The 26602-nt window shown below is 42.0% G+C and overlaps 1 protein-coding gene across 2 annotated transcripts; it reads left to right on the forward strand.

Moving 5' to 3' along the window:
* The first annotated feature begins 779 nt into the window (after nt 1–779).
* RHOU (ras homolog family member U) lies at nt 780–19765 on the forward strand. Of its 2 annotated transcripts, XM_063306935.1 has the most exons (4): nt 780–1338; nt 4001–4059; nt 10083–10418; nt 19468–19765. In XM_063306935.1, the coding sequence occupies exons 1-4, from the start codon at nt 1032–1034 to the stop codon at nt 19576–19578; spliced, it is 813 nt and encodes a 270-aa protein (XP_063163005.1). In that variant the 5' UTR covers nt 780–1031; the 3' UTR covers nt 19579–19765. The 2 variants fall into 2 exon arrangements, with proteins under 2 accessions (XP_063163005.1, XP_063162995.1); XM_063306925.1 differs by lacking the exon at nt 19468–19765 and having other exon boundaries at nt 792–1338; nt 10083–13291.
* Nucleotides 19766–26602: the final 6837 nt, after the last annotated feature.

Genomic DNA, 26602 nt, shown 5'->3' on the forward strand with positions numbered 1-26602 from the left:
GTATTCATCCTAGAGTATCTCAGTTCATAGTACTATAGCAGGTGTTCTGGAGAGCTTGAAGGGTACCACAATGGGATTTACAGTATTACTTAGAAAATGTGCTTGAGCTACTAAGCATCAGTCTGAAACACTGCAAAATACCTTTTATTATGTTAGGAAGTTTAGGATATTAGAGTCCTAATCCCGTAATAAATGTTACTCCTTGATGTGCTGTAAGAGTTTTATTTTTGCAGCAACGGACTTAAGTCGATTACCTCTCCGGAAAAAAATGCAATTGATCCGGCAGAAGAGAGAAGGAAGAGAGGACACACGCAAGAAGAACGACGAGAAATGGAAAATAAAGCAAAGGGGCCAGACAAGATTGAAGAAATGAGAGTGGAAAGAAAATTAAGTTTTAGGAAACGTCGAGAGGAGCAGGTTTCCAAGACTGGAATCATCAGATCGTGCGACGCCTCCGCAGGCAGCGCGGGGTACGTGCGTGGCCTTGTTCAAATGTCCAGCCAAATGATAAAACCCAATTGTCGTCAGCATTGAAAAGAAGCAGACTGGCCAATGGAAAGCGCCACAGATTGCAGCCGCGAGCGCTTCCACGTTGGCCAGAAGTTGCGCGAATCGCCTCCTCCCCACGCTTTCGCCCCGGTCGAGCGGCGCTGTGGTGGAGCGCCGCCTGCTGGCAGTTCCCTCTCAGCCAAGCCCCGCCCGTCCCAGCCTGCCCCGCCCCCTTTGGCTCTTTTTCCCGGTCTTCTTCGGGATTATGTCATCTGGCGGCAGAGCGAGCGCTCGGGTGCCGTAGTCTTCCCGCGAGCAAAGGCCGAAGGAGCGAGGTCGCGCGTCGGAGGTGCGGCGGAGAGAGCCGGAGTTGCAGAGGTCGGGAGGAACGAAGCTCGGCGCTCGGGTCTGGAAAAGCTCCTGTCCACCAGGCGCGCCCCCGTGACCCGATTGCTTCCCGGCGCCCCTCGCCACTGCCTTCAGTGGCTGTGCCTCTGCGGAGCCCGTTGTCTTTGGGGGTCTCCCGCATCGGAGCCGGGCGGATGCCGCCGCAGCAAGAAGGAGAAACCGGCTACATCAGCAAGCCGCTGCCGGGCGGCTGCGAAGTGCCTCCGGTGCCTCCGCGTCGGGTCCGCAGCAGCCGAGCGGCGGCGCTGGGGGCTGCCTTGGGGAGCCGCTGCCGGGCCGGAGCTAGCGGGGGGGCCGGAGCGGTCGGAGCGGAGCCTCGGCGCAGCATCAAGTGTGTGCTGGTGGGAGACGGCGCGGTGGGTAAAACCAGCCTGGTGGTGAGTTATACCACCAACGGCTACCCGACGGAATATATCCCTACCGCCTTCGACAATTTCTCAGGTAATCGGTCGGGACGGGAGGGTTCCTCGCGGATTTTCCCGGAAGCGTTTGATGCACCTATACCCGCTCGGTCCCTTTGGGGGAGAGCCCCAAGCCGCGCGCGCTCTCTCAGTGCCGCCTCGAATCGAGCCGGGCGGTTCGGGTATTACTCGCCCAATTTACTCAGCGGCGTCTCCTCTTGTTGAATCTTCCAACTCGGGAAGGGGCGGTGCCCCGCGGACTGAAGAAGGTGCTTGTGGAAACGAAGGTTGGCCAGGTCTGATCCCTCTTTCATATTGGAAGGGGTACGGGGAAGAAGACGGACTTGCAGGCCAAGGAAATGGATCAATCCCTAATTGCGTCTGGGGCGGAGTTAATCCTAAATTAACTAGTAAATCCTTGCGAAAAACGAATACAACCCAATCTCTATGCCAGGGGGAGACGTCGGCGTGGAGAGCAGCGCCAATAGACGTTTGTCTGACCTTTTTGTGAGAAAGGAGGATGTGCAGACGGTGCCTTTCTTCTCCCTTAGGGCGGGCAGACCCATTTCGGACCATTACTGTGATTGATCCAGTCATTAAGAGTCGAAAACATGCCGCTAGCTTTGCATACCCAGCTGTGTAGCGAGTTCGTGTTTATATTCATACATTTAGTATTGTATTTAATCCTGGACATCTTCTATTTGTTGCCAGGTGTATGTGCCTCTTGTAGTAGCTAAACTTAAAACTATACGTGCAGCACAATGTTCCCTATGTTTATTGGGAAGTTTCAGTGCGTTTAGTGGGGTTTATTTTCCCCACAGGATTAAAAAGTTTATGTGTAGTGTCCTTTTTGTTTGCTTCATTTGTGATACTTAACTGCCATATTTTTTCCCCTAGTCCTGGTGATGAAGACCAGCAAGTTGTTAACTGGGTTAAAATCAAAATCTTTAGAACTAATGCTTGCTGGAGGGAGTGCTGTGGCAGATGTTTATATCGTAATATACCATATCGAGCATAGTAATTTTTGGCTGTTGGTGTAGTTTGGTTTATCTCAGGGTCAGAAAAGTTACACTGAATGTTCACTCTCCTTGGATTTCTTATTTCTTATTTTCTAGAATATTACACTTCTCTATCGCTTTGCAAATCCTTTGGGCTAACTCATAATTCTTATCCCTTAAGATAGGGGGTAGCTCCTACTCACCTTCCCACCAGTTAGTTTAGATTTCCTTTTATTTTTCTTGAAAACCACTGTAGAGATAGCTTTCTGCTGTGTGCCTTGTGAATGTTTATAATTATATTGCCCTGTCAACTTCCCCAATATTTAAAATAAGGGTGGTGGTCTGAAGTGAGAAAATGCTGGCTCATCACGCTTGTCTTTGGGAGAAGATATTCATTGTTACTTGCCTTTTCCGGAAAAGGTGGTTCCTCCAGGGGAGTTTCTGTATTGCTTGAATCTTTTCTGTAAGGTTTGAAGAGCTTTTATGTGCTTGAAAGCAAACACTGAACAGTAAACACAGGGCTGAAATTGTGGGAGTTTTGTGTGTATTTCATTCAGTGCAGGAACATGTTTTTCCAGCCAGCATTGTAGAACATTCACTCTTGCATTGACCTGATGTCGAAATGCAAGGACTTTTTTGTTGTAATATGAAACATGGGATGATTGAGTTTTATACCACCAGAGATAATCTGTCTCTACTGTAAATTGCCCTATTTCTGCAAGACCTGTAAACCACTCTGGTACACGTTTACTTGGAAATGAGTTCCCTTGGATTTAGTGGAATTTACTCCCAAATAAGCATACATACCTAGGCTTTGCAGACTTGCAGTTGAGAACCTGAATGAATATAGGGCTTGTGATTACAAAGGAAGATTTGCCTTTTGTATTCATTTTTTGAATTTTTGCTTTATTTTAATCACAATAGTGTACGTAGTTTTTTTTAATATTATATCGTCTCTAGTGTATATATTTCGCTATTGTGGTTTGTTATAACGCAGCAATAAAAAAAATCCTCAGTTTTGTACAATTTTTGAGACTTCACATTTATTGCCTTATGCTAATAGCAAGCAATTTTGCTTCACAGCTAAAATTGCTATTCTAAATACCTGAAGGGCACAATTTTGCTATAGGTGTGACAGATTGATAGAGTAGTACTTAACCAAAAGCAACATGTCTTTAGCCTTGTATGATGGGCAAGGCGGGGTGGGGGTGGGGGGAGACGCCAACCTAATCCTCAAAGGAAAAACAGCAGAATAAGAAGAGAAGATTTCTCCCCAGGGGACATATGTAAATATTTGTATTGTCTTCTTTGTGATTTAAAGCACTGGGGAGGGATTCCTTAGTGTATAAGCTTTGAAAACAGAACCTGACCCCCCTCCCCCCAAAATCAATCTTCAAGCATGTTTAGAGGGTGTTTGTGGAGCAAAATCCTCCTTTGTGTTTGGGACAGCTCTCTTTTTATATGGGGCAAGTGTCTTTTGGTCACAATTTTCTGCTCTGTAATGAAGGCCAGAAGCCCCCAAGGGCTTGTGTAAGCCCAGGAGATGTTGGGAGTGGGGGGAGGCTGGAGAGAAGAAGCTGACTTGGGGCTCTGCAGGCTGTTGAGCTCAGGCTGTTACAAAGGCAAATGAGCAATGTGAGGACAAATGTAATTCTTGATGAATGGGTAAAAGTTGTTCTGACTCTCCCTTCCCTTCCATTTCAGCTGTAGTGTCTGTAGATGGCCGGCCAGTGAGGCTCCAGCTCTGTGACACAGCCGGGCAGGTCAGTAAAGCTGCGTACATACGGCGATTTTCCTGCTGTGTGCGTGAGTATAAGTGTGTATGTCAGCACACATCTGTGGATCTGTAATGGAAAATCATCCTTCTGCTCCTTCTAGAAGATTCCACCTTCTTAAATCCCCAGAAGTCCTTAACCTTGGAGGAAGGGACTAACCTGGGGCACAGTCAGTTTCCCAAGTCAGATTTGCCCTGTGGCCCTTTGCTACCTTCTCACAGCCGCCATTACAGAACTGGCTCCCTTTCGTCCACCTCCTGGACCTTCCCCTGCGGCCTTTGGCTGGACACTTGGGTTACCTTGGTGACAGCCTGGGAGCAGTGCCGCTCTGTCTTGGACCGTTTCCCAGGGTGACATGAGAAGCCTGGGGGCCCACAGCCCCTCTGAGCGGTGGCTGGGAAGTGGCTGTTTTGTTACCCTGAGGGCACAAGGCTGTAATGGCTTCTTTGTCACTGGGACAGTGACAGTCCCTGAACAGGATATGGCAACAGTGGAAGGGGGAAAAGAGTTGCTCCGTTTGTTTACAAGAGTGTCATATGTGTGAAAGAGAGCGTGTGGTTCTGTGTGTTTGTGGATATGTATATGTGTGGCGTAGAGAGAGAGTGCGAGAGAATGAGCTTGTGCCTGTGGGCATGTATATTTATATTTGGCAGCCTATTTGCCATTCAGAGTCTGGAGAAAAAGCTTTCCTGCTCCTTGCAGTGTCTGGGCATTGGTGCACTGGATTTATAGCAGGATTGTGCAACATTTTCTGGGCTGAGGGCTGCATTAGCTTTTAAATCCATAACATGGACAGGAACAGGACAAAAACCTTAAGCTGAATTCATTTCAATTACACCCACTTAGAATTAAATGTGGTTATGATATCCCTCTGGTCATGTATTAAAACATTCTCCTTTTCTGGCACATGATACATTAGAATTCAGTAACAAATTTTGGAGGTCTCAGTAGGCCCAGGCAAGCCTTGAGGGACTGTCTTGGGGACTTATATCCATCAACAGTAATGGAGCCATCCATCCATCCATCCATTCTTAGAGGAAGGTTTGACTCCTGGCAACTGCCTGGACAAGTTCCAGGTTTTCTTGGCAACATTTTCAGAAGTGGTTTGTCACTGCTTTCTTCCTTGAGCTGAGAGAGAGTGACTGGCCCAAAGTCACCCTGCTAGCTTCATGTCTAAGGCAGAGCTAGAAAACACAGTCTCCCAGTTTCTAGCCTGGTGCCTTAACCACCACATCAAACCGGCTCTCACATATGGCTTTAAGTACTTCAGATACAACAAGCCAGGTCTGCAGAGTAGAACCCTGGGCTTTTGTCTCTAAATCTTGTCTGCTGTCATATGCGTCCTATTTCCTTATCAAACTACCCCCCACTTCTTATGTAAGTGGTCTGCAAGATCAGGGACTTGATCAAGATCGGATTAGTAGAAAGTGCTTTACATGGAGCTCTCTTTGAAGACTACTTGGAAACTGCAGCTGCACACCTGGTGGCACATGAGACCCACTTCAGCACAATAATTAAGACACTTGCAGGCACTACATTTGTTTCCAATACGTATCTGAGTACAGTTCAAAGGGAGGGGTGAGAGAGACAGCACCTCAGGGTCAGGTTTTCTCAGTAGCTGTCCCTGCAGTATGGAATACCCCCCCCCCAAGGCTACCCCCCCCAACTTTAGTTATAATGGAAGGCAGTTAAAATGCTATTATTCTGCAGGTGCTTGGAGTCTAGGGCTATTCATTGTGTTGATTTTAAGATGTGGTTTATATTATGGTTTTTATGAAGTTTTGGGGGTGGTTCAGGTTGGAGGTTTTACTGCCTTTCAGTGAATGAAAACCACCTGGAGTCTTATGGCTGGCATGGAATACATATATTGTAAGAAATAACACTTACTTTATTTCTTCTGATTGATGTCAGGTAATCCAGTCATGGGAAACACCAGCTGTAGACCCTGGTAACCTTTCTCCCCAGGGTTTTGGAAAGCCTCTTGGAGCTATGGATGCTAATGCCATCTTTTTGTCAAGAAAGACTGTTTCTGTAGTCTGTTAGGTGATGATAAGGGATGAGAAAAGAGCCTTCGATTATCTAGGGGCTTTCACATTTCTACCTTGCCCTGACCTCTCAATTTATTCCTTGATTGTGTGAATGGACAATTGTTCCTCTGAGCTGTGAGATCCACAACATGATTTCTAATCGTGCAATTATTTAGAGCTGCAAATAGAGCACCCTTGTAGGTTCACGTAGCTGCAATATGGCACCCCACAGGCGTGGCCCCTTAGCCAAGATATGGGTGCCTTGCTTTGTGCCTTGTTTTCCTGAGAGGTCTGTGAAATGAGTGAGCTAACGAAATCTTGCCTCCTAGACCTCGATTTTCTTTTGCAAGTACTCCCCCCCCCAAGATTAATTCAGATGAAAAGAGGGCTGCACATCTGTATCTTTTCCAAATAAGAACCTCAAACTACCACCTCCTCTTTGCAAATTGATACACAAGTTCTAACTTGGCAGCAAAACGTTGGCACCAGAGGGACATTTTAGAGTGTGTTTGCTCTTTGCACTTGTTAATTTAAGGCCCTCTGACAAACATTGCCGGATTTTAATTAAAATGCCACCACAACAGAGACAAATCCTGCCTCTTCGGGAGGCCATTGTTGCCATGTTAATATTTTCATCTCTTTACTTTCCTTGTCTTTAGCTCTTGGAACTTGTGTAATTGTCAGGCTGTTCCCTTTTTACTATGAGATCTCTCTCTTTCCAAGAAGAAAGTTGAGTTCAGATCTAACAATGAGAGCCAAACTTTTTAAAAAGCACATTGTGTGAAGTGTTCCAAAGCATAGCATACAACGTTCATTGTATTGAACCAGGAAGTTGGGGAAGGAGACCATAAGGTGTTATTTTATTCACGGTGTGAGAAGTGTGTCAAGCGCAGGTCATTGCAATGGAAGGCAACAGTAAATATGAACCTAAAGCAGGCCATTGTATTATCTCTTGATGTCTTTCCGCATGATTCCTGGACATGGCTGGTAGCTCTATTCTTTCCTTGGTGTGTCAAGATTGCCAGGATTTAGTATCAAATTTTCAGCAACCTCATCTTGATTAGCCAAAAACCCTCATTATTTAAATACATGATCTTTTCCCCTGCTCAGAGTACTGAAAGAGATGTAAATGTGGTCTGGTAGGGGAGTGCTGTTCTTTGGATCCAAAAGGGGCTCCAGACTGGGCTTGGTCATGCATGCTTCTCCTGCTGGTGCTGCCTTAAAGGAGTCATGGGACCCCAGAAAAAAAGCATTTGGTCTAAGCAGAAGAGGACAACCAGCAGCAAGATGGACAGACTCCATTACAGTGATGATGAGTGCACCATTGGGAGATTAGAAAGAACAGGTTGGGTAGGGATAGATCGTCATGGAGAAAATCTGTCAATGTGATCACTAAGAGTCGAGCCCAACTTGATGCATGTAATCAACCAATCTAAGGAGTTGCAGACAGATGCTGCATTCACACTCCTGTATGCTCTGAAGCATCTTTTTGCCTGTGATGCTGAAGGGCTGCAGAACCTGATGCAGTGACTCCATCCACAATTGCCTCAAGCTGAGACTGTATTCCTAAAAGCGGAAATGCTTGGGATGAGGCAGTGTATACACAGCAGCAGTAAAAGTTACACTGTCTCCCAAGGTTTGGGTCACTAATCATGAGCCAGTACCTCACCAGAAAAAAAGTTCACTTTGGCTGGGTTCACATTTTATGTTAAGCTGTAATTTTATCAGAGTGTGGATAAATCCCATAGTTTTAAACCATAAGGCTTATGGCTTAGCATTACTGTGTGAGTGAACCAGTCCCTTGTGGTTTGTCAAAAAACAGCATTAAAACAATGGCTTAATGTGATATGCAATCCTAGCATTGCATTTCCAAGGAAGATGTTTTTAGAGTCAACTTTACATTCCAGGATATTGATTTATTCAATTGATTTATTCAATTTATATATGCAGGCATTCAGTTCGATACCTCCAAAGCTCTGGAGCAGTGTTTCTCAACCTTGGCAACTTTCAGATGTGTGGACTTCAACTCCCAGAATCCCCCATGGATGCCAATGGATCATAATAGAAAACACACGCTATCCTCCGTAAATTAAATCTGGTCTCATTTAATTTATAAACATTATGAGTGTAGCTTAGGGTATCAGATTTAAGCTGAAAACCAAATCATCTCATTCTGTTATGTTAATGCTTCTGGTACATTTGTAGAATCCTAAGCCAAACCAAATTGTCTCATGTCTGTTCAGAGGAAAGGGTTTAAGCAGACATATGTAACTCCAGTTCCCAGTAACATTATAGCATTGTAGATGTTGTTGGATTCAAAGTCCCATCAGTCACTGTAAATGGGAGTTATACTCCAAAAGCATCAGAAGATACACAGACAATAAACTACTATAAAGAACGAAGACAGAATTTATTTGAGTAGATAATGCTTTAAAAATGAGTGTAATTACCATGTTGCTTCAAAAATCAAGAAAGAATTTTTTCTTTGTAATCTGGTTGCTAGAAAATTTTGCTCTCTTTAAGTTTGAGAAGAAAATTGTCTGGTGTATGTATGCATGTATATGCGTGTGTATGTTTGTGTATTCATTCATTCATTCATTCTCTCTCTGCTGCCGCCACCACTTACCGAAGTGGATTTCGGAGTGGTGTAAAAGCTAAAATAATCCATCAATAAGTAAATGCAACAAAGCAGTAGTCGAAAAGAAAGCAAAGAATGGGATGACTCATACGCAAATTTTATGCCACGGTATTAAAAAAAAAAGTATTATAAACTAGTATTTACCCTTTGCTAGATTATAGCTAGTATATCAGATTTGATCTAGCCCTGAATTGTATTTCCCCATTTGCATTGGTAGTTTATGGCCATTTTAAATTGTGATTCCTGAGATCATATTTTAGACAACTGCCTTCTTCATTTGAAGATTACCACATACAGCAGTTTTTCTTCTTTTGATTGAATTATTTTAATACTTTGTGGTTCTTCACTTCATGAAGGTCCCCAGTTCTCCCATTTTCTCACTTCAGTTCTTATAGGTATTCATTCCATGTTGTATACAGGTTCCCCTTGCTGACTGGGGGAGTTCCATTCCCACCTCATGATCATGGATAACTTGACCTTAAGAAATAGTTTATGCATGTGCCAAAGCCTGGCCCACCATTTTGCATGTGCATAAAGTAACAAAAAACAAGGCAAAAACCACAGCTAGGTAAAGAGTACACTGATGTCTGGTTTGTTTTTAGCAACCATAGATAAGCAAAACCATGGGTAATGGAACCACATATAATGAGAGTCACCTATAATTCCTCAGTTCTTCCAACATCAACAGTTGCTCCTGAGTTAATGCCTTCTGTTAAATGCTGCCCTCTTTGAAATGAATGAATTAACATTGCATTGTAGCAAAGCCAACCCCCTGAACCAATGCTGTTTCCCAATGCTGGTTGTCAGCTGATGGTGACACTGAACGCAGTGCCTGGCTGTACTCTCACTTCTGTATTGTGGAACCACACGGGACAGACTACCTGAGGTTTTGCCAAACCACAGTGCACAATTAAATAATGTTCCATGTAAAGCAACAAAAACAAAGCTGTGTCAAGGAGGAGAGTTCTAGCTCTAGTTTTCTCAACCGTTGTTAGTTTTCTCTGTTCAGATGCTTCCTTCTTCAGTGACCCCTTTCCTTCTCTCTGGGATAGCATTCAAACAACTAGTTCCTTGCTACATTCTACCTTGGTACACTTGATGGGAAGCCTGTGACCCTGGGTTCTGCCGCCGCCTCGGCAGAGCAGTTACATTTCCTCTTTTCATAGAACTTGCTCTGTGTGTCCATTTGGTAGCTGATAATAATGTTTCTGCTATATTTGGGAGCAATGATTTAGAATCAGGAATAAAAACACTCTCTATCCTATACTTGGCTTTATGGAGCATAGAAAGGCCCTTTTGTTACCACAGAGTCTCACTATGTTCATGTTGCTTTTATTTTTGCACAGGATGAATTTGACAAGCTCCGCCCACTGTGCTACACCAACACAGACATCTTTCTGCTGTGCTTCAGTGTCGTGAGCCCTTCATCTTTCCAGAATGTGACCGAGAAATGGGTTCCTGAAATCCGATGTCACTGCCCCAAGGCCCCTATTATTCTCGTTGGGACCCAATCGGACCTCCGGGAAGACGTCAAAGTCCTAATTGAGCTTGACAAATGCAAAGAGAAGCCTGTGACGGAGGAGGCCGCAAGGCTCTGTGCTGAGGAAATAAAAGCTGCCTCTTACATTGAGTGCTCCGCTTTGACTCAGAAAAACCTCAAAGAAGTCTTTGATGCAGCCATTGTGGCTGGCATTCACTACTCTGATACCCAGCAACAGCCAAAGAAATCAAAAAACAGGACTCCGGACAAAATGAAAAACCTCTCCAAGTCCTGGTGGAAAAAATATTGCTGTTTTGTATAGTTCCTTTTGCAAAGGCCTTGGAAATGGCAGTCTGATCACTGAGGGTGGTTTGAGGTGACCTTTGCTATTCCAGAGTGCACAGATAAGTTCCACCACTGAACATGCTGCTAAAATCATCCCTTCCTGTTGGAGATGGGGAAGAACATGAGCTGACCAGCTGAGGTCGACCAAACTGAGGGCTTTCCCCGCTAGCGGTAGTTCCTTCCTTCCTTCCTTCCTTCCTTCCTTCCTTCCTTCCTTCCTTCCTTCCCTCCCTCCCTCCCTCCCTCCCTCCCTCCCTTCGGTGAAACTGAAAGTTGAACCATGAATTGACTGTATACAGGTGTAGGAAGGGCCAGAATCAAGGCTTCTGCTAAGAAGTCTACGTGACAACTGTGAGGACTGCCATATAGTCAAATTCAGTTTTTCAGGTGGATATATAAAACTGCCTCGTATGACACTTGGCTCAAAAAGGAGATTTTCCTTCTCTGCATTTTCAGTCTTGTAGGCTTCAGGAATAATACAGCACATTACTGAAATGTACATTGTGTTGCTAAATTAGCAGAATCTGCACATGAATCTCATACATTTTTCATAAAATAATATGCCTACTTCATGCACAATGTGGGGATGTCATAAATTGAGCAGCTTTGCAAAATTGTATCTTCCTTGTATACCCCTGATTGACAGATCCCTTTTACACCATGAAATGTGCATGCTTGTTGACCTGGAAAAAAGGGAGAGAAAATCGTATTTTGAATAGCACTGGGCTTCTATTTATAGAAAATCTATGACCGTTCATTCAAAGATGCACCAAATATCTGCAGAAATGTGGCACAAAATGTAGATGGTGGTCTTGCTGATTCCCAATCTGATGCCCATCAGTGCTAGCCTCTCAATTATAGACTATAATTGGTCAATTATAGTCTATAACAAGAATGGTTCTAAGATGGGGAAGTCTTGTCTAAATTCATGTGGAGACATTTTTCTATAAGATAATCTCTCATTTTAGTCTTCTTCTCTGAGTCGGGTATCACAATACCTGTGTCACTGAAACAATATTTGCTAGTGTAAGATAAACTGGAATGAGAAACAATTATCTGTTCAAAATTCCAGGAAGTCTTATTTTTTTGAAGTCGGGAAATTTCATCTAAGTAAATGTGTATAGTATTGGGAATTGACTTTCATTCAAAAGATGCCAAATCTTTTTCTGCCAATGTTTGTAGCAATAAATGTTTTTAAAATGATGGCAAATGCTGGTTTACCAGTGCTTATAACTACTTGGATGACATGCTTTTGTACAAGTTTTATTTGGTCTTCCATATCTTGAATGAACCGAACATTGGCTAAATGCCACATATTTTGGTGGCTTAGGTCAGTTTTTAAGACCATGCAAAGAAAAACAAAAGCAAAATGGCCTTTCCTTGCAATAGATTAAACTAAAATGTGTCTGAACTGTTGTAGATTTATTATTTAATTGCACATCTGTTTTGGGGCTTCCTGTTCTGATTAAGTAATGCAATACAGAGATTAATGTTAAACTATAATTGGGCTACTTTAGGAGCTTGATTTTTCTGTCTAATTTTCCTTCTTTGCTTTTAATGTAGCCCTTTGCATTTATAATATGATCAACCTGTGTTTGAACTTAAGAAATCATACTTTATCGTTCCAGGATGAGTCTTGGTCTCAAGTGTTCTTCCACGTGGCTCTTTTATTATAGATAGATATATTCATGACCAAAAGTATTAACTTTCATTTTTAAACTAACTACATTTCACCATAATGCCTGAATATGGGAATTGTAATTTTTAAAAGCATAGTTTTAAAAGCCAGGAACAAAACGTTGTTGCTGATCTATGGCTGGAACGGATCAGAATTATTTTGTCTAAAAAAAATCACAGTACAACTACATTTACACAACGTGGCTGTTGCCAACCATAGCCTAGCAATGAATGAGTCATTGGCTTCTTGCCCTGCTACAAACCACCAGCAATTTATTTTGCATCACCTGCATTGTGCAAGTTTAATATGACAACTACCTCCTATCAGATGCCAGAGAGAACCAAGACTGAACCAGGGTCGTAGAGGCTGGATCACGTGACTGTCCCCAGCAAGAATGTCCACATCACACTGAACAACTGTTTTATGAATAGCAGGATAGTAATTTGGCATCCATTATCTTCTACATTTATTTTACCACCATACAGATCATCTCATGCTGCAGTGTGGTTTTGTTTGTTTTGGACGTCATGTGATACATGAACAGAGCCATTTGGGCTAAGGGTTTTGTATGAACTAGGCCATTATGACTTGTTTAAGAAGCCACATTAAAGGTTGTTTAACAAACCATATTGTGATTTAGCATGATGCATGAATTGCAGCTTTGTAATCAGAGGCCTATATCAAATGATATTCTATGCATCTGATGAAGTGGATGTAATTGGCAAAATTTTATGCAAGAACAAATCAGGTAATTTTTAAATCCCAGAGTATCTTTGTGATTATGCTACAGGAAACTACCACCCTACAGATATGGATGCTGGCTTGTTTCTACTAACTGTAGTGTTGAGGTTTGATATCAGAGGAACTGTAGATAATTGATATAAAGCGGATGCTTTGATTGCCTCCTGACACATAAACATTTCTGTTGGTACTTCCAAGTCCTGTTGTGTCTAAATCGGCCTCACTGGGTCCATAGCTATAGCATGGGAAGGTTTTATGTGAAGCCCAATTAATAAAACTGACGTAAGAGCCTAGAGGATGGCTACCAAATTTGTCCTAAGTCTTGTGTATGAGAAATGCCAGTAGATACTGGATTGGAAAGGTCCCAATTTACCTGATGGTCCAGGTGCTGAAAACATTTGCTGGCTAGGAATCTATTTTACCCCAACTTTTGGGTGAGTAGCTGCCTAAGAAATTTATTAAAGATCTTGAGGTTTTAAAAAACAAATCGATCAGGATGTGCCTCTTACTGTAACTTCTAACACAGAAATAATCTAGTGCATTTGGTAAACACACACACAAAAATATAATTTAAAAAATGGCAGAGAATTCCTTTCAGGTAGAGGAAGTGTTCTCTCTTCACTGCTAGTATGACTTAGACTTTGAATCTTTTCTGCTCCACTTGTGCTATTCAATAGCCTTGTCCAACCTATTACCTGCCAGCTGTCGTGGACTATAACCATCAGCCTCCACAGTGGCTGGGGGAGGCTCTGAGTCATAGTCTAATGTAAACTGAAGGGCATAGACCAGCCTTTCTCAACCACAGTTCCATGGAACCCTAGGGTTCCATGAGAGGTCACTAGGGGTTCCCTGGGAGATCATGATTTATTTTTAAAAATATTTCAAATTCCGGCAACTTGACATTAAAGAGGTAAGTTTCATTATTTTTAGTTTAAGAACACTGTTAATGCATATATACAGGCCTACACATGAAACACATATAATTTTATAACTTCTGGCCTATATTTGAGCCTGAATGTGCAGGGGTTCCCCAAGGCCTGAAAAATATTTCAAGGGTTCCTCCAGGGTCAAAAAGTGGAGAAAGGCTGAGGAAACTGCTTTGGAATCATCTGCTCATCCATTCATATACACAGAAGAAAACATAGATGTGTGATCAGCTTTATAGATAATAAGCCAGGCTCCCTGTCCTATCTCACATCAATTGGTTAGTGTTATTTTCTTTTAATGGGGAACTGGCATGTTGCAAAGGAAAATACCTTTGGTGCAGTCTCAGTTTAGAACACTCTGGAGACTACAGACATTGTTCAAAAATAAAAATGGTATCTGTAACCCAGGATATTGTTCTGCCTGTAAAAAAAAAAGTGGCAGGGGTCAGGGTGATAAAAGAAAATTCTATTCCCCTACTTCCTGCTCCTGGTTGGCTCAAATTTGCTCCAATGTAGAAAACATACAGGTTCTTCCAGAGGAAAAAAAGGTTTTTTTAAAAAAAAGTTTTTATCCTGCCTTTATTACTATTTTTTAAATAAATAACTCAAGGCAGTGAACATACCTAACACTCCTTCCTCCTCTTTTCCCCACAGCAACAACCCTGTGAGGTGAGTTGGGCTGAGAGAATGACTGGCCCATGGTCACCCAGCCGGCTTTCATGCCTTAGGCGGGACTAAAACTCAGGGTCTCCCTTTTTCTAGCCTGGTGCCTTAACCTCTAGACCAAACTGGCTCCCTTATAAAGTTATGAAGAACTCATTTTTAGTCCCAAGTATGCATAACTGAGAATGCACAGGAGCTGTTTTTACTGTTTCCAACTAGAATATTTAACATAAAATAAAGTTTTCAAAATATTTTTTAAAGTATTGGATTTCCCCTTCTGTTTTTATTACTGTGATATGAAAAGGAATAAAATACGGATGATTTTAGAAATGAAAACTTCCTTTTTTTCTACTGAAAGGTGGGAACAGAAAAGAGTTGAAGGGCATTCCATATGTGAGTAGCGATTGTCTTTAACCCAGTAAGATTGCTTTGTTTAAAAAGTGTGTAACTTGTAGTAAATATTTTGTTTCAGTACAAACAAATTCAGCATTTTAGGAGTAACTGTGGATACCGATACATGGCAGGCCACCTACATTTTTCCAGATTTTGGATGAATGTTCTTTTAAAATGTTACTGGAACTTTGCAAGTTTAGTGGAAGATTTCTTTGGTTTATTATCTGCTGTGCCTTATGAAATGGGTTTCCAAAAGTGTAGAGCATGTTAAAAAATTAGTTTTCCAGAAGAACAATATAAGCTCATTCTCCATCCCCAAATAAATCTAGAACTCTGGTTTGGTCCACCTGTTTTAGAGTTAGTTGTTTCCTCCTGTCCAGTCTGCAATCTGTGACAAGTAAGGCTTCTTGGATACCCTGAGAGAACATTTCATCCCAAGAGAAGCATTTCAAGGCTGCTGTCTCACTGTAGCTTAAATTCCACAGATTTTTTTCCTCTTAACATCCTAAAATAGATCTGTGTGAATTCACTGTAGAGTAAGGATGGGAAGATGTCTTTCCAACTGAGCTCCAGAAGGCCATCTTCTGCCAGTCCCACAGCTTGAATTCCAGAGTTGATCTGGTCCATCTGACTTCGGATGTAGTCTCAGTAGCGGGAGGTCCAAATCTTAGCTCAGTGCTGGACTGAACATTAGCCTTAAGGAAATAATCCTTTAAACCAGGAAAATGAAAAGCCTTCATCTTCATACAAGAGGCAATCCTGTCTGTAGAGCGTGTGAGATACTGACAGTCTTAATTTATGCCTGATTAATCAAAAATAAGTAAATGTATATTGGATGTTAACTTAAAATTACTGCTTGTACACCTGTTATTAATAACATCTCTTGCCCCCCCCAAAATAAAACTTGAAGGAGCTTAAATGTCCACGAAACAGCTGAGATTGCTGATGGAAGTCAAGGTTTCTTGTCTGCCTGGATGAATAATGTCATTTCAAAACTTTGAATGCCAATTTTACTTAATTATTGCATTATAATCTGATGTTTCTCTGGGAATTAACAGCATCTGCTCCCTCAAGGCCATGTATAGTACATGTAAGCCAGTCTCCCTGCCCCACCACCCTGCGTGGCTGAAATTGGCCCAGAATCATCCAGTGAACACAGTTGACAGGGAACTTGAAGTTCCTGGTCCAAGTCCCACATCTTCACCCTTAGATTACACAGGGATGTGGAGGCTCAAAGAGTGCCTCTGGAGCGTGAGAAAGGATGACTTCATTTGTTTGTCACCAAAGTCCAAACTTTGGACAGGCGGCTCTGTTGGCCTGGCTCAGACCTCTCCCTGCTCATTGACATGTTTGCCGAGCTTTTAACTAGATCTGTTTGTGCCCTGTCTCTAGGAATTAGTGGTTAAGAACACAACTGCAAACTCTTCTGTACTGCACCACTCAGATTCAGATTCTTTTTTTGTGGTAATTCTGACAAACCCTTGCTTTTCAGTGATTCAGGTACTGCAGTTTAGGCTCCTCCTTCTACATGCATACTGTCCATGTATGAAGGAAGATAGAAAAAAAATACGTAACAGGGAAAGAATCCAACATAACGTTTGATAGAACTTCTTAAAGTACCTCTGTGATGGACTGTTGGAGTCTTCTAGTAGTACTGAGTTTTTTCTCCCATGTGTTATAGTTTGAATTTGGGGTAGGTGCAAATTCTTCTAAGTTGTGACAAGTACTGTTAAGTACGTCCGTTTTTCAAGTAACTACTGAGCTACTTAATTAAAAGTTTCAACAATTCAGAACAAAAATGTCTATGAAGGTTTTGGTTATTTTGATTTTGCACCAGAAAAAAAAAAGCTCTAGGGATATACCATAGATTAGCCTTTCCTAATCTGACACTCTTCACATGTGCTTGGAATTCTTAGACTAGTTTGGAGGATCCTGTAGGATAATAGATCTTTGTCCCCAAATCCTGTTAAAGTTTCAAAATGTATGCAGCACAGGGGGGTCCAAGTGTGCATCTGTGTTTATAAAATGTCAAGATGGTGGCTGTGGCCGCGTAATAGAAATCCTCCTCTTCTTTTACACATGTAAAAAGGGGGTGGGTTTTTATTGTGTGATTGTAGCCCCCAACTTGATTTTTTCCCCTATAATGCAGCATTATATATTTATTTTATTGTTAAATTTCTATCCTGCCTTTCCATTATTAAACACAACCCCAAAAGCAGAACTTGGCTGTATGCATCAGACTGGCGGTACAATATCTACTTTTATTTGTATTTTGAAAAATCAGCCAGAGAAGAGGCCCCTGTAACTTTAAAGCTTCATTTTTGTATTTAAAAATAAAAGAAACAACTGTCTATTAAAAACTAGATGTGATAATGGGGTGGCTGAGGATCAATAAACTGAGGCTGAGTCCTGGCAAGGTGGAGATCTGTGGATGGATGGTTCCTGGGTACTGGAACTGGAGTGATGGGAGTTGCACTCTCAGTAAGTGGTTGGAAGGTGCTCCAAGATTCGCTGATGAAACAAGTTCCAAGGACTTATTGCCACCTTGGGTTGCTACATCAATTCTACCCTTTCCTGGACAGGGACAGCTTTGAAATTCTTGCTTAGGCATTGGTGACCTCCTGTTTTGATTATTGTAATGTTCTCTGCCTTTGATCTGGAAGCTACAGCTGGTGCAGAAGGTGGTGATCATTTTGTGGAATGGGACAATGGGCTGTGCATTTATTTTGCTGAAGCAACTGCACCAACTAGTCACTGGGTCAGGTTCAAGGATTTGCTTATGCTTATAAGTCCTTAAACAACTTGCGACCAGACTATCCAACAGACTGGATATTCATTAAAAACCTAGTTGACCATTAAGATCATCAAAAAGTCCTGCTTCTTCACTCAGGCCCTCCCTGGATGAATGTTGGATGGATAGTTTGGTTTTGTTTTCTTCCCCCTCATCTTTTTAAAAAAATGAATGTTTTTAAAACTGTTTTAATAAAACAGAAAAAAAATAGAAAAAAAATGTGATAATGAATAGTTCAGGGTAAGCAAGCTTCTCACATACAGTATAAAACCTAACCTGAAGTAAAGTAGATTTAGTTTATCTTCCAATAAAGAAAGTTTTAACATCTGATCTTTGAGATGTGGGCTCAGGCAGTTCTCATTCTTGAAACCTTGACAGACACACCTGGGTCTTAGAAGCAAGCCTGACTTTTCTCACCTTAGGAAGACAGGCATCTGGTGCCATTTTATGATTGCTTTTCCCACATCTGTTTTAAAAATGAAAGTGGGAAACAGCATTTCCTGAAGACAACTACAAAATAGTCTTGGATTCTATACTTCTCTTTCTTCCTATGAGCAATTTTCATGAACTTTCTTCCCTTTCCCAGAGCCATTTCACTTAAGGATCTCCTAAATTCAATTCTACAACTGCGATGTACAACAAAATGTTTGTAGCATGCAGGTTTTCGGCATAAGAGGCTATGCTCTCCTGCAAAATATACCATTCCACTAGTTTCAATTCCCAGCTCTAATAATTGGCTACTTATATGGGTCTTTCCCCAAGAGGTGTTTTGTTTTGTTTTTTAATTCTGCCAAGCTTTAGATACTCCAGCCTGCTGATCCATTCTTCTAGTGCAGAGATGATCCTATTTTGGCTACCAAAGGATCCATATTTGGAGAACAGAGTTAATTTTTAGAATGTATGATTGCTGCCGAGAGCTTTGGAATTTCGGGTCCCGTTTGTAAGAGCCAGGTATACTGTGTGAGATTCCAGAACTGAAGAGGACCATGTGACAACATCCCTTCCTATTGTGTAGCTTTGATCTGCCCACTCATCTTTTCCCTAATTCAGGATTGTGAAAGAGAGCACCAGATGAGGGGCAACAGACCACAGCCAGAGTTCATCCAGTGCTGATTTTCCAATGCTATCATATTTTTCTAGAAACCATCCCCTGGTTTTCTATAAAGATGTTTTAGAAGATAAAGGAGGCCTCAGGATGGGAACCCTTGCCCTCCAAACTGCAGTAGTATCTCTTGGTTTGGAAGAGGTTTACTGTACATAGGTACCTAAGTGTGGGGACCTCTCAGGGCCTGCCTTGCAATAGCTTGATGATCTGGGCTACCATAATGAGACTATAAAAGGTTTGGCTCTTATTGGCTGGATTAGAGAGGGGAAGTCATTAGCCAAAAAGAAGGTTTGGACTACTCTAAACCAAGACTCAAGCAAGAATTGTGCTTGGTGGTTATCTGGATAGCAACATCTGGTTTCTCCCATAGGATGTGACCTGTGCCTGAACCATCTGCCTGAGCTGATCTGGTTATGAAGGGAGCCCTTCTTGTGACAACTATTACATTAAGGTGGGAGCATGAGAACTAGTCCTAAATATCTGTACCCAATTAATAGCATGATGGAGCAAGAACCAGCCAGCAGTACTTATTGCTGATACTTGTTTGCTGCATAAACAAGTTCAAAAGTCTGGAGATCAACCACTACTTGCCTGTGCACAGCACTGGAGAGAGCTGTGGTCTGTATGCCCAGGTGCAGAAAACAGAGAAGTCAGATCTTGTTACTTTTTTATTCTTACATTTTTCATCAGTCCCAGCCAATCTTATGCTGTTGTATTTAATAACATATTTATTGCTACTTTTCATGAGCTTCCATTTCCTTATCTCAACTTCCAACTCCCTGTCTTTAGTTACATTTGAGGAGATCCTGGGCGTTTTGGTCTTGACTTACAGCAGCTTACTTTTTACTATGCTTTCCATGAATTTGATGAAAAGTGAAGTTCCTGCAGTTTAGCTTGGACAAGCTTGACTCCGAGTGAAGATATGGGCTGGTGGATACCTGAAATGTCCACAGTTTCCATGTCTCTGGCAAGTATCTGCTGCTGCATCACCTTGGAGATGGCTTATATCTTTGACAAACTACTGGTTCAACTTAATCCATCCATGTAACTGGAAACCCGTAAACCTTTGAAATGTAAACAGCTCTTGCTTTGTTCATTGGAGGATGTGATGCTGACACCCTGAGCAGTCCTGGTTGCCTGTTAACCTTCAGTGAATTCTGTCTTGTTCATGTTATTCAGCCCCTAATCTCCCTGCAGGAGGAAGCATTGCTTAGATAAGCTTTAAATGACACAACAAGCTGATATTCCTTATGTGTTTTTGCTGCTCTGTAAGCTGCTGCTATACACAACTGGATAGCACCCAACCTGAATTAGTAAGGTCTGGTTGTGTTTTGCCCTGTGGTAACTTGTACATGTGCACCATGGTTTGATCAAAAGGCCTTTTCAGCCTCTGGGTCTGAAATATGGGGTGAAGTAGAAGCCGAGGTTGATAAGAATGCATTGAAGTAAGTCCATTGTAAATAAAATTTCCCAGGACACTAAATCCTCCGTCATTTTCTGATGGATGAACATTCCTGGAGTGGGATTTTATATTAAAACCAGGTGCTTTGAGAAGTTGTAATTGGGAAAGAGGGACAAGCATGCTTAAGTTTTGATTCATAAGAGCACAGTCTCACCACAAGGTAACGTTCCCTCTGAATGTGTGTCCTTGTGAAGGAATCCAGTGTCTGCCAAGCTGCTTACATGGCTGTATAGAGTATCTACAAGCCCCCAGTACTGAAGACTGGCTGCTATGCCAAGGGGCAATTGCAGTAAATGTATATTTGGGCTGCATAAGTCAGCTGAAAAGTGTCATGGTCTGAGGGTGGCCTCTTCCATTCCAGGTGTAAGTGGTACCTACGATGAAGACAGCAAGCTCCCTTAGGAGCCACAGGGGAGGCTGCATCTTGCTGATATTTCCATCAATCTCTGCATCCAAAAAATAACCCCATTCAGAACAAAACAAAATCTTACAGAGGCTCACCAAACACACTGCCCCAGGACCTGGAAGAACAGCCAGGTTTTCAGGGCCTTTTAGAAGGGGGAAGACATATCTATCTCTGGAGGAATACTAGAAGGCTGGCAACATGACACAGAAGGTACACCTCCAAGGCCGCAATAGGGGGCAGCAAGATGGAACCTGCCCAGTGACTCCCAAGGTGCCTGTTTAATTGGGGGGTCTAGAACAGGGTTTCTCAACCTTGGAAACTTTTAGATGTGTGGACTTCAACTCCCAGAATTCCCCATCCCTCCCTCCAAATAACAACAACAATAACAACAACCTGAAAAGCGAAGAATAGGAATAAATGAGCAATTTTCTCAATGGAGGAAAATAAGAAGTAGAGTTTTCCAGTTATAATTTTTGTTATACTCCAAGTTATATGCCCAGAGTTTTTCATAAGTTGATTAATTCCAAGGTTTTGGTATATAATTCAACACTTCATTAACAACTTTAAACCTCATTTTTCTTCTCTAAATCATATCAACAATTTATTTATTCAATTTGTATCTCCATCCATCTCAACAAGTGACTCTGGGTGGTGAACAACTGTAAAATAAATTAAAAACAAATTTCCATCATAGCACAAAAATTAAAAGGCACACAGCAGCCGAAGAGATGCTGTTACAAACCATGGTTGTTAACACAGCCAGGAGACGGGACCCTTCACACACTTGGGCCCCAGGCCTGGGCACATAACAAGGCCATCCTACTCTTGGAGGGGGAATGTTCCATAGGGCAGGTTCTACAACAGAGAAGATGTGCCTCCTGGGCCCCGCCAACTGGCATTCCCTGGGCAGTGGGACCCGAAGCATGCCCATCCTGCTCAATGTTGGTATGAATATTAGACCCAAATGGGACAATCATAGAACAAGCTGAAATCACGTGTCAAACACCTTTGGATATACAGTACTACATTTTCCATGCAAAGCAGTTGACATCCGACCTTTTAGAGGTATTCATAGAGTCTGATAAAAAAAAGTCAAGATGGTAGCCAGTTTGGTCTTGTGGTTTAGGTGCTGGGCTAGAAACCAGGAGTCTGTGAGTTCTAGTCCTGCCTGAGGCATGAAAGCCGGCTGGGTGGCCTTGGGCCAGTCACTCTCTCTCAGCCCAACCCACCTCGCTGGGTTGTTTTGTGACGAAAAGAGGAAGAGGAAGGAGTATTAGGTATGTTTGCCACCTTGAGTTATTTATAAAAATAATAAAGGTGGGATAAAAATTAATTAAATGAACAAACAAACAAATAAATAAATAAATGGTGCAACTGAAGTTTTGACTGGTTTTTAAGTGCACATTTGATGTGAAAACTAGGCTGTGCTTTGATTGTACCTTTGTGGCTACTATCTTGATTTTTTTTTTTTTTACTATCCCCTGTGGATACCCCTGCAAGCCTTCTTAAATATCTGTGCTGAGATGTTCAATAAACACAAGTAATTTTTGATAAATTAATCTTATCTGAAGATCATAAGAAATGTATTTAACCTTCTTTAAAGCACAAAGCCTTTATTAATTAGTCCTCATAAGATATTCCATCTCTGTATTTCAAAATTCTTGCTAATATCCATCTTTAAAACGTTGCCATTCATAAACATGTTATGTGGTACCTCAAGCTGCATTCAGCAGTATCAAACTTCGGGAAGTTGATTATACCACCAGTATAGATGAGAAAAAACCCAGAACTCTGAAAAGAGTGAGGACAAAGGCCAGACCGTTCGAAAGATGTTATGAGGGTGCCCCTTACTTGCAAAACTCTAAATTAACTATACAGCATACAGGACTAGTAGTCTGTCTAACAGTTTTTTTGTGTGATTTATTTTTTTAGCTCTTTAAGTGATCCTCTCTATTCCAATGTATATAAATAGTGCTCCCTGTAGTTTTGAACATTGTATTCCATCTTGCTCTCCCCTTTGACTGGAAACAGGATTCCTTACCCTCAGTTCTCCCCGACTCATCTTGCAAATTCAGAGTCTGCTTATGTTTCATTTATTTGTAATTGAAAGTGGCATTTGGTCCCAGTTGCCTGCTTTTGGTGCTGCTGGCATGTATTTCTTGCTAGGCCTAACCTTTCGGTAATGATAGTCCCAGCACGCCCAACTCTTCTTCAGAATGAATCACATATGGACGCACCCATCCGCTCCTCATCAAATTGCAGCAATCAACAAATCCGAAGTTAAAAAAATAGATCTGACTTTTGCCAACAGTGATAAACAAGAGAAAGAGGTATCCGAGAGGTGAAGCCTGATACTTTGCCACAGCAACACATGCTGATAAGGGGGCACCCAATGCTTATGCAGAAGAAGGAAGGGTGGCTGACATCTCTGAGCAAAAGCACTCTTTCTCGGCTCTAATTGAGATAGAATCCTGGCCATTTTCAAAAGACTTTGAAGTAGCTTTGTATTATCTTCTCCGGGAGATAACTGATGACAAAGAGAAGGAGGAGGGCTTTTCTCTGAAAATGGTTATTCGTTTATCCAGCCTGCTTAACTGTAAATGCCAGACAAAACAAGGCCCAGATGTGCGACCCACAAAAAGAGGCACAGGAAATGTTAGAAGAAGGAAAGTGAAGTAATGCACAAGCATCATATATCCAGACCTCCCATATCTGTTGTTATGTTGGCCCCACAGAGCAAAGAATATGAATTAACTGATCCGTGGTTGTAGGGCTGACTCTCTGTTTTCCTTCTTTCTCTCTCTTTTACCATTGGCTATATATAAACAAGTCCAAAATTGCTTGCCATTTCAAGTTAAAAGCACATCTGCCTAGATACAGGCCAGTCTTCCCCAAATGGGTGCTTCCTAGGACATATTTGGACTACAATTCCCAGCCTGAGAATTCTAGTCCCAACGTATTTGGAGGGCACAAAGTTGAAAAAGGTTGACTTAGACACATCTTGCTAACCATGCAACTGCTGGTTCACTATTTCCCCCTGACTGTTGTTTCTGGATTTAGTTAAAGGGAAGCAGAATGATCCCATGTATCTGTATACCTAACACATTTGCATTATTTATTTATCTTTAGATTTATTCCTGTATAATAAAATTTAACTGCAGATTTGTAGGCTACTGGGGGAGCAAAATATTTGTGGGGGAGGTACATGCAGGTGTGCAATTGTGGGATGTTAGTGCTGTGTTGTGCTGTATTATTCTGCCCAGAATCAGTGTTACAGGCTTAGAATTTCCCAAGCTACACAATCAGGTTAGCATTTCTACCTGAAAGAATATCCAGCTGGCTCACAGGCCTGCAGCCAACAAGGCCTGGCATACTAAGTGCGTATGTGAAGAGGAAACTGCTATAAATAGCACTATCAAATTGATATTGTCCACCTAGGGGAGCAAGTAAGCTCCTCAATTTAGTGTTTGTCCAATTGACACAGATGGTCCTCAATGCTATCTCAAAATTTTACAAAATACCTGGGGAATTACAAAGGGTCAGAAATACATCCTGGTCATTTTGTTTCTTCCACCTTTTATTCTGTGGACTGGATACAGTGCCAAATTTTAACAAGACCTAAGGAAAAGTAAATAAATGTTGGAAAACAGAGGCCCAGCTTTTTAATTTCCCCCCATTAGATGCTTTGTTTAAACAATTTGCTATTCTCTTTCCTTTATGGCTACAGCTGATGAAGATTAGATGGTGGGGGTCATTCTTGGCCACAAGCAACCTCATTAGCTAAGTAAAGGGCTCATTTATTAGAAATTCAGTAATTGTGTGGGGAAAGCTGAGACTGCTCTGGAAGAAGCCAGTTGGATAACAAAGCCTCTTCCCATCATTTGCTACTTGCTTCCTTTTGTAAAGAGTCCGTGGGGTGGGCTCACTTATGCAATCAGGCAAACCAAGCTAGAATTGATTGAAGACACTTCAGGCAAAATGAGCCACTTTCCCTGCATGGATCAAACTGGCCTGCCCAGAAATTGCAGAGGCCATACTGTGTGGTCTAACAGTACCATCTCAGAATACAGAGTACTGGTGAAGAGGCCAAATACAGTTAATGGCACTATGGATGAATAGATGCCCCTGCTCGCTGTTTTCAGTTCAGATGGGAATATGTAAGTTGGGGAGAGACAGAACATGTGAATCTGAGATCAGTGTTTCTCAACCTTGGCAACTTGAAGATGTGTGGACTTCAACTCCCAGAATCTCCCAGCCAGAATCTTGCAAGTCTGGAAGTACATCTCTCCTCCCCTTTGCCTTTACAGTCCAAGAAACTAGGGAGGGTCCCTTCTGAGACATTTGTCATGCCCCCATTCCTTCTGAGGACTCAGCTGCCACTTGTCTGACCATTATCTAGTCTGCAGCTCTTCCTACTGTCTCCCAAGGTCATTTCCACATACCATTACAATACATTGTTACAGAGATAATATGAACCCATCTGTATAACAGAGCTATACAGTTGAACAACTGCACCCTGAGTGTGGGCTAGTACATTGTCATTTCCTAGCTGGTGGGATGTGGGAAACAATATGTTCACTTGCATGTAGTTTCTAGATTAGAGATCCTATTCTGCATAAAATAGCATGAGCATGAAAAAAAAAGGTGAAAGGCCCCCTGTGCAAGCACCGAGTCATGTCTGACCCTTTGGGGGGACGCTGCTTTCGCGACGTTTTCTTGGCAGACTGTAGCTGGGTGGTTTGCCATTGCCTTCCCCAGTCGTCACCTTCCCCAGCAAGCTGGGTACTCATTTTACCGACCTCAGAAGGATGGAAGGCTGAGTCAACCTGAGCCAGCTACCCAAGAATCCAGCTTCTGCTGGGATCGAACTCGGGTCGTGGGAAGAGTTTCGGTTGCAATACTGCTGCCTACCACTCTGTGCCACACGAGGCTCATGAGCATGCTTGAGATAAAACTGGGTTTTGGTTACACTAGTGACAATCGGGACAAAATGTGGCTAAACTACTGTAACTAGTACTGCCCTTACCATTGTAGTGTATGCTAGATGTGGCATGAGTGGGACTAAGTTGGTAACTTAGTTGACATCTCTAGGTTACTAAAAAGCATTACGTGAAAGCCTTGATTGACCAAAAACATGATGAGTAGCATATGAGGATCCAATATCTATCGGCCTATCTGGTGATGACCATGCCATATAGAAGATAACAAACTGGAATGTAAGAGGACTAAACAGTAAATCACATGGATTAATGAATGAACTGAATTAAAGAAAGAGATATGTTATATGTCTATTAAATTAAGAGAAAGGATATAATATGGCTGAAGGAAGGTGGCTTGACCTTGTGGAGTTGATGAATTATATGTAGGGAAATGAAGGTATGGGTTTATTCATAAATGAAAGGACTAAACATCAGAATCATAGAATCATAGGATTGCAAGGGATCTTAGAGGCCTTCTAGTCCAACTCTTTGCCCAGAGCAGGAAACCTCATACCATCCTGAACAAATGGCTGCCCAACTGGCAATTTGAATTCATTCAAAGCATTCTCTCACACTTCGTCACCTATTTTGTCCTGCATTTCTATTTTGCTTCCCATGGTGCAGCTTCTAACAGGTTGAATCACTTTTTCATTTTGCAAAAAGACAAATAGATTAAGTAGTCCAGCTTCTCTCTGTTGTCCATCATCATATTGCCATCTTCTCCAAGCAACTGACTGACAATTTGCTTGACTTTCCTCTTGTTCTGCATATCCTCAAAAGAATCTTTTTTTGTGTGTGTTATTTTTGGCATTCATTGCAAGCCTCAGATCATTCTGAATCTTAGCCTTCCTGATTCCATCCTTGGCTATTTCCCAATATTCTGCTTTTGTTATATGC

This window comes from Candoia aspera, chromosome 1 (genome assembly GCF_035149785.1).
Source record: "Candoia aspera isolate rCanAsp1 chromosome 1, rCanAsp1.hap2, whole genome shotgun sequence".
In the NCBI taxonomy this organism is placed as follows: domain Eukaryota; kingdom Metazoa; phylum Chordata; class Lepidosauria; order Squamata; family Boidae; genus Candoia; species Candoia aspera.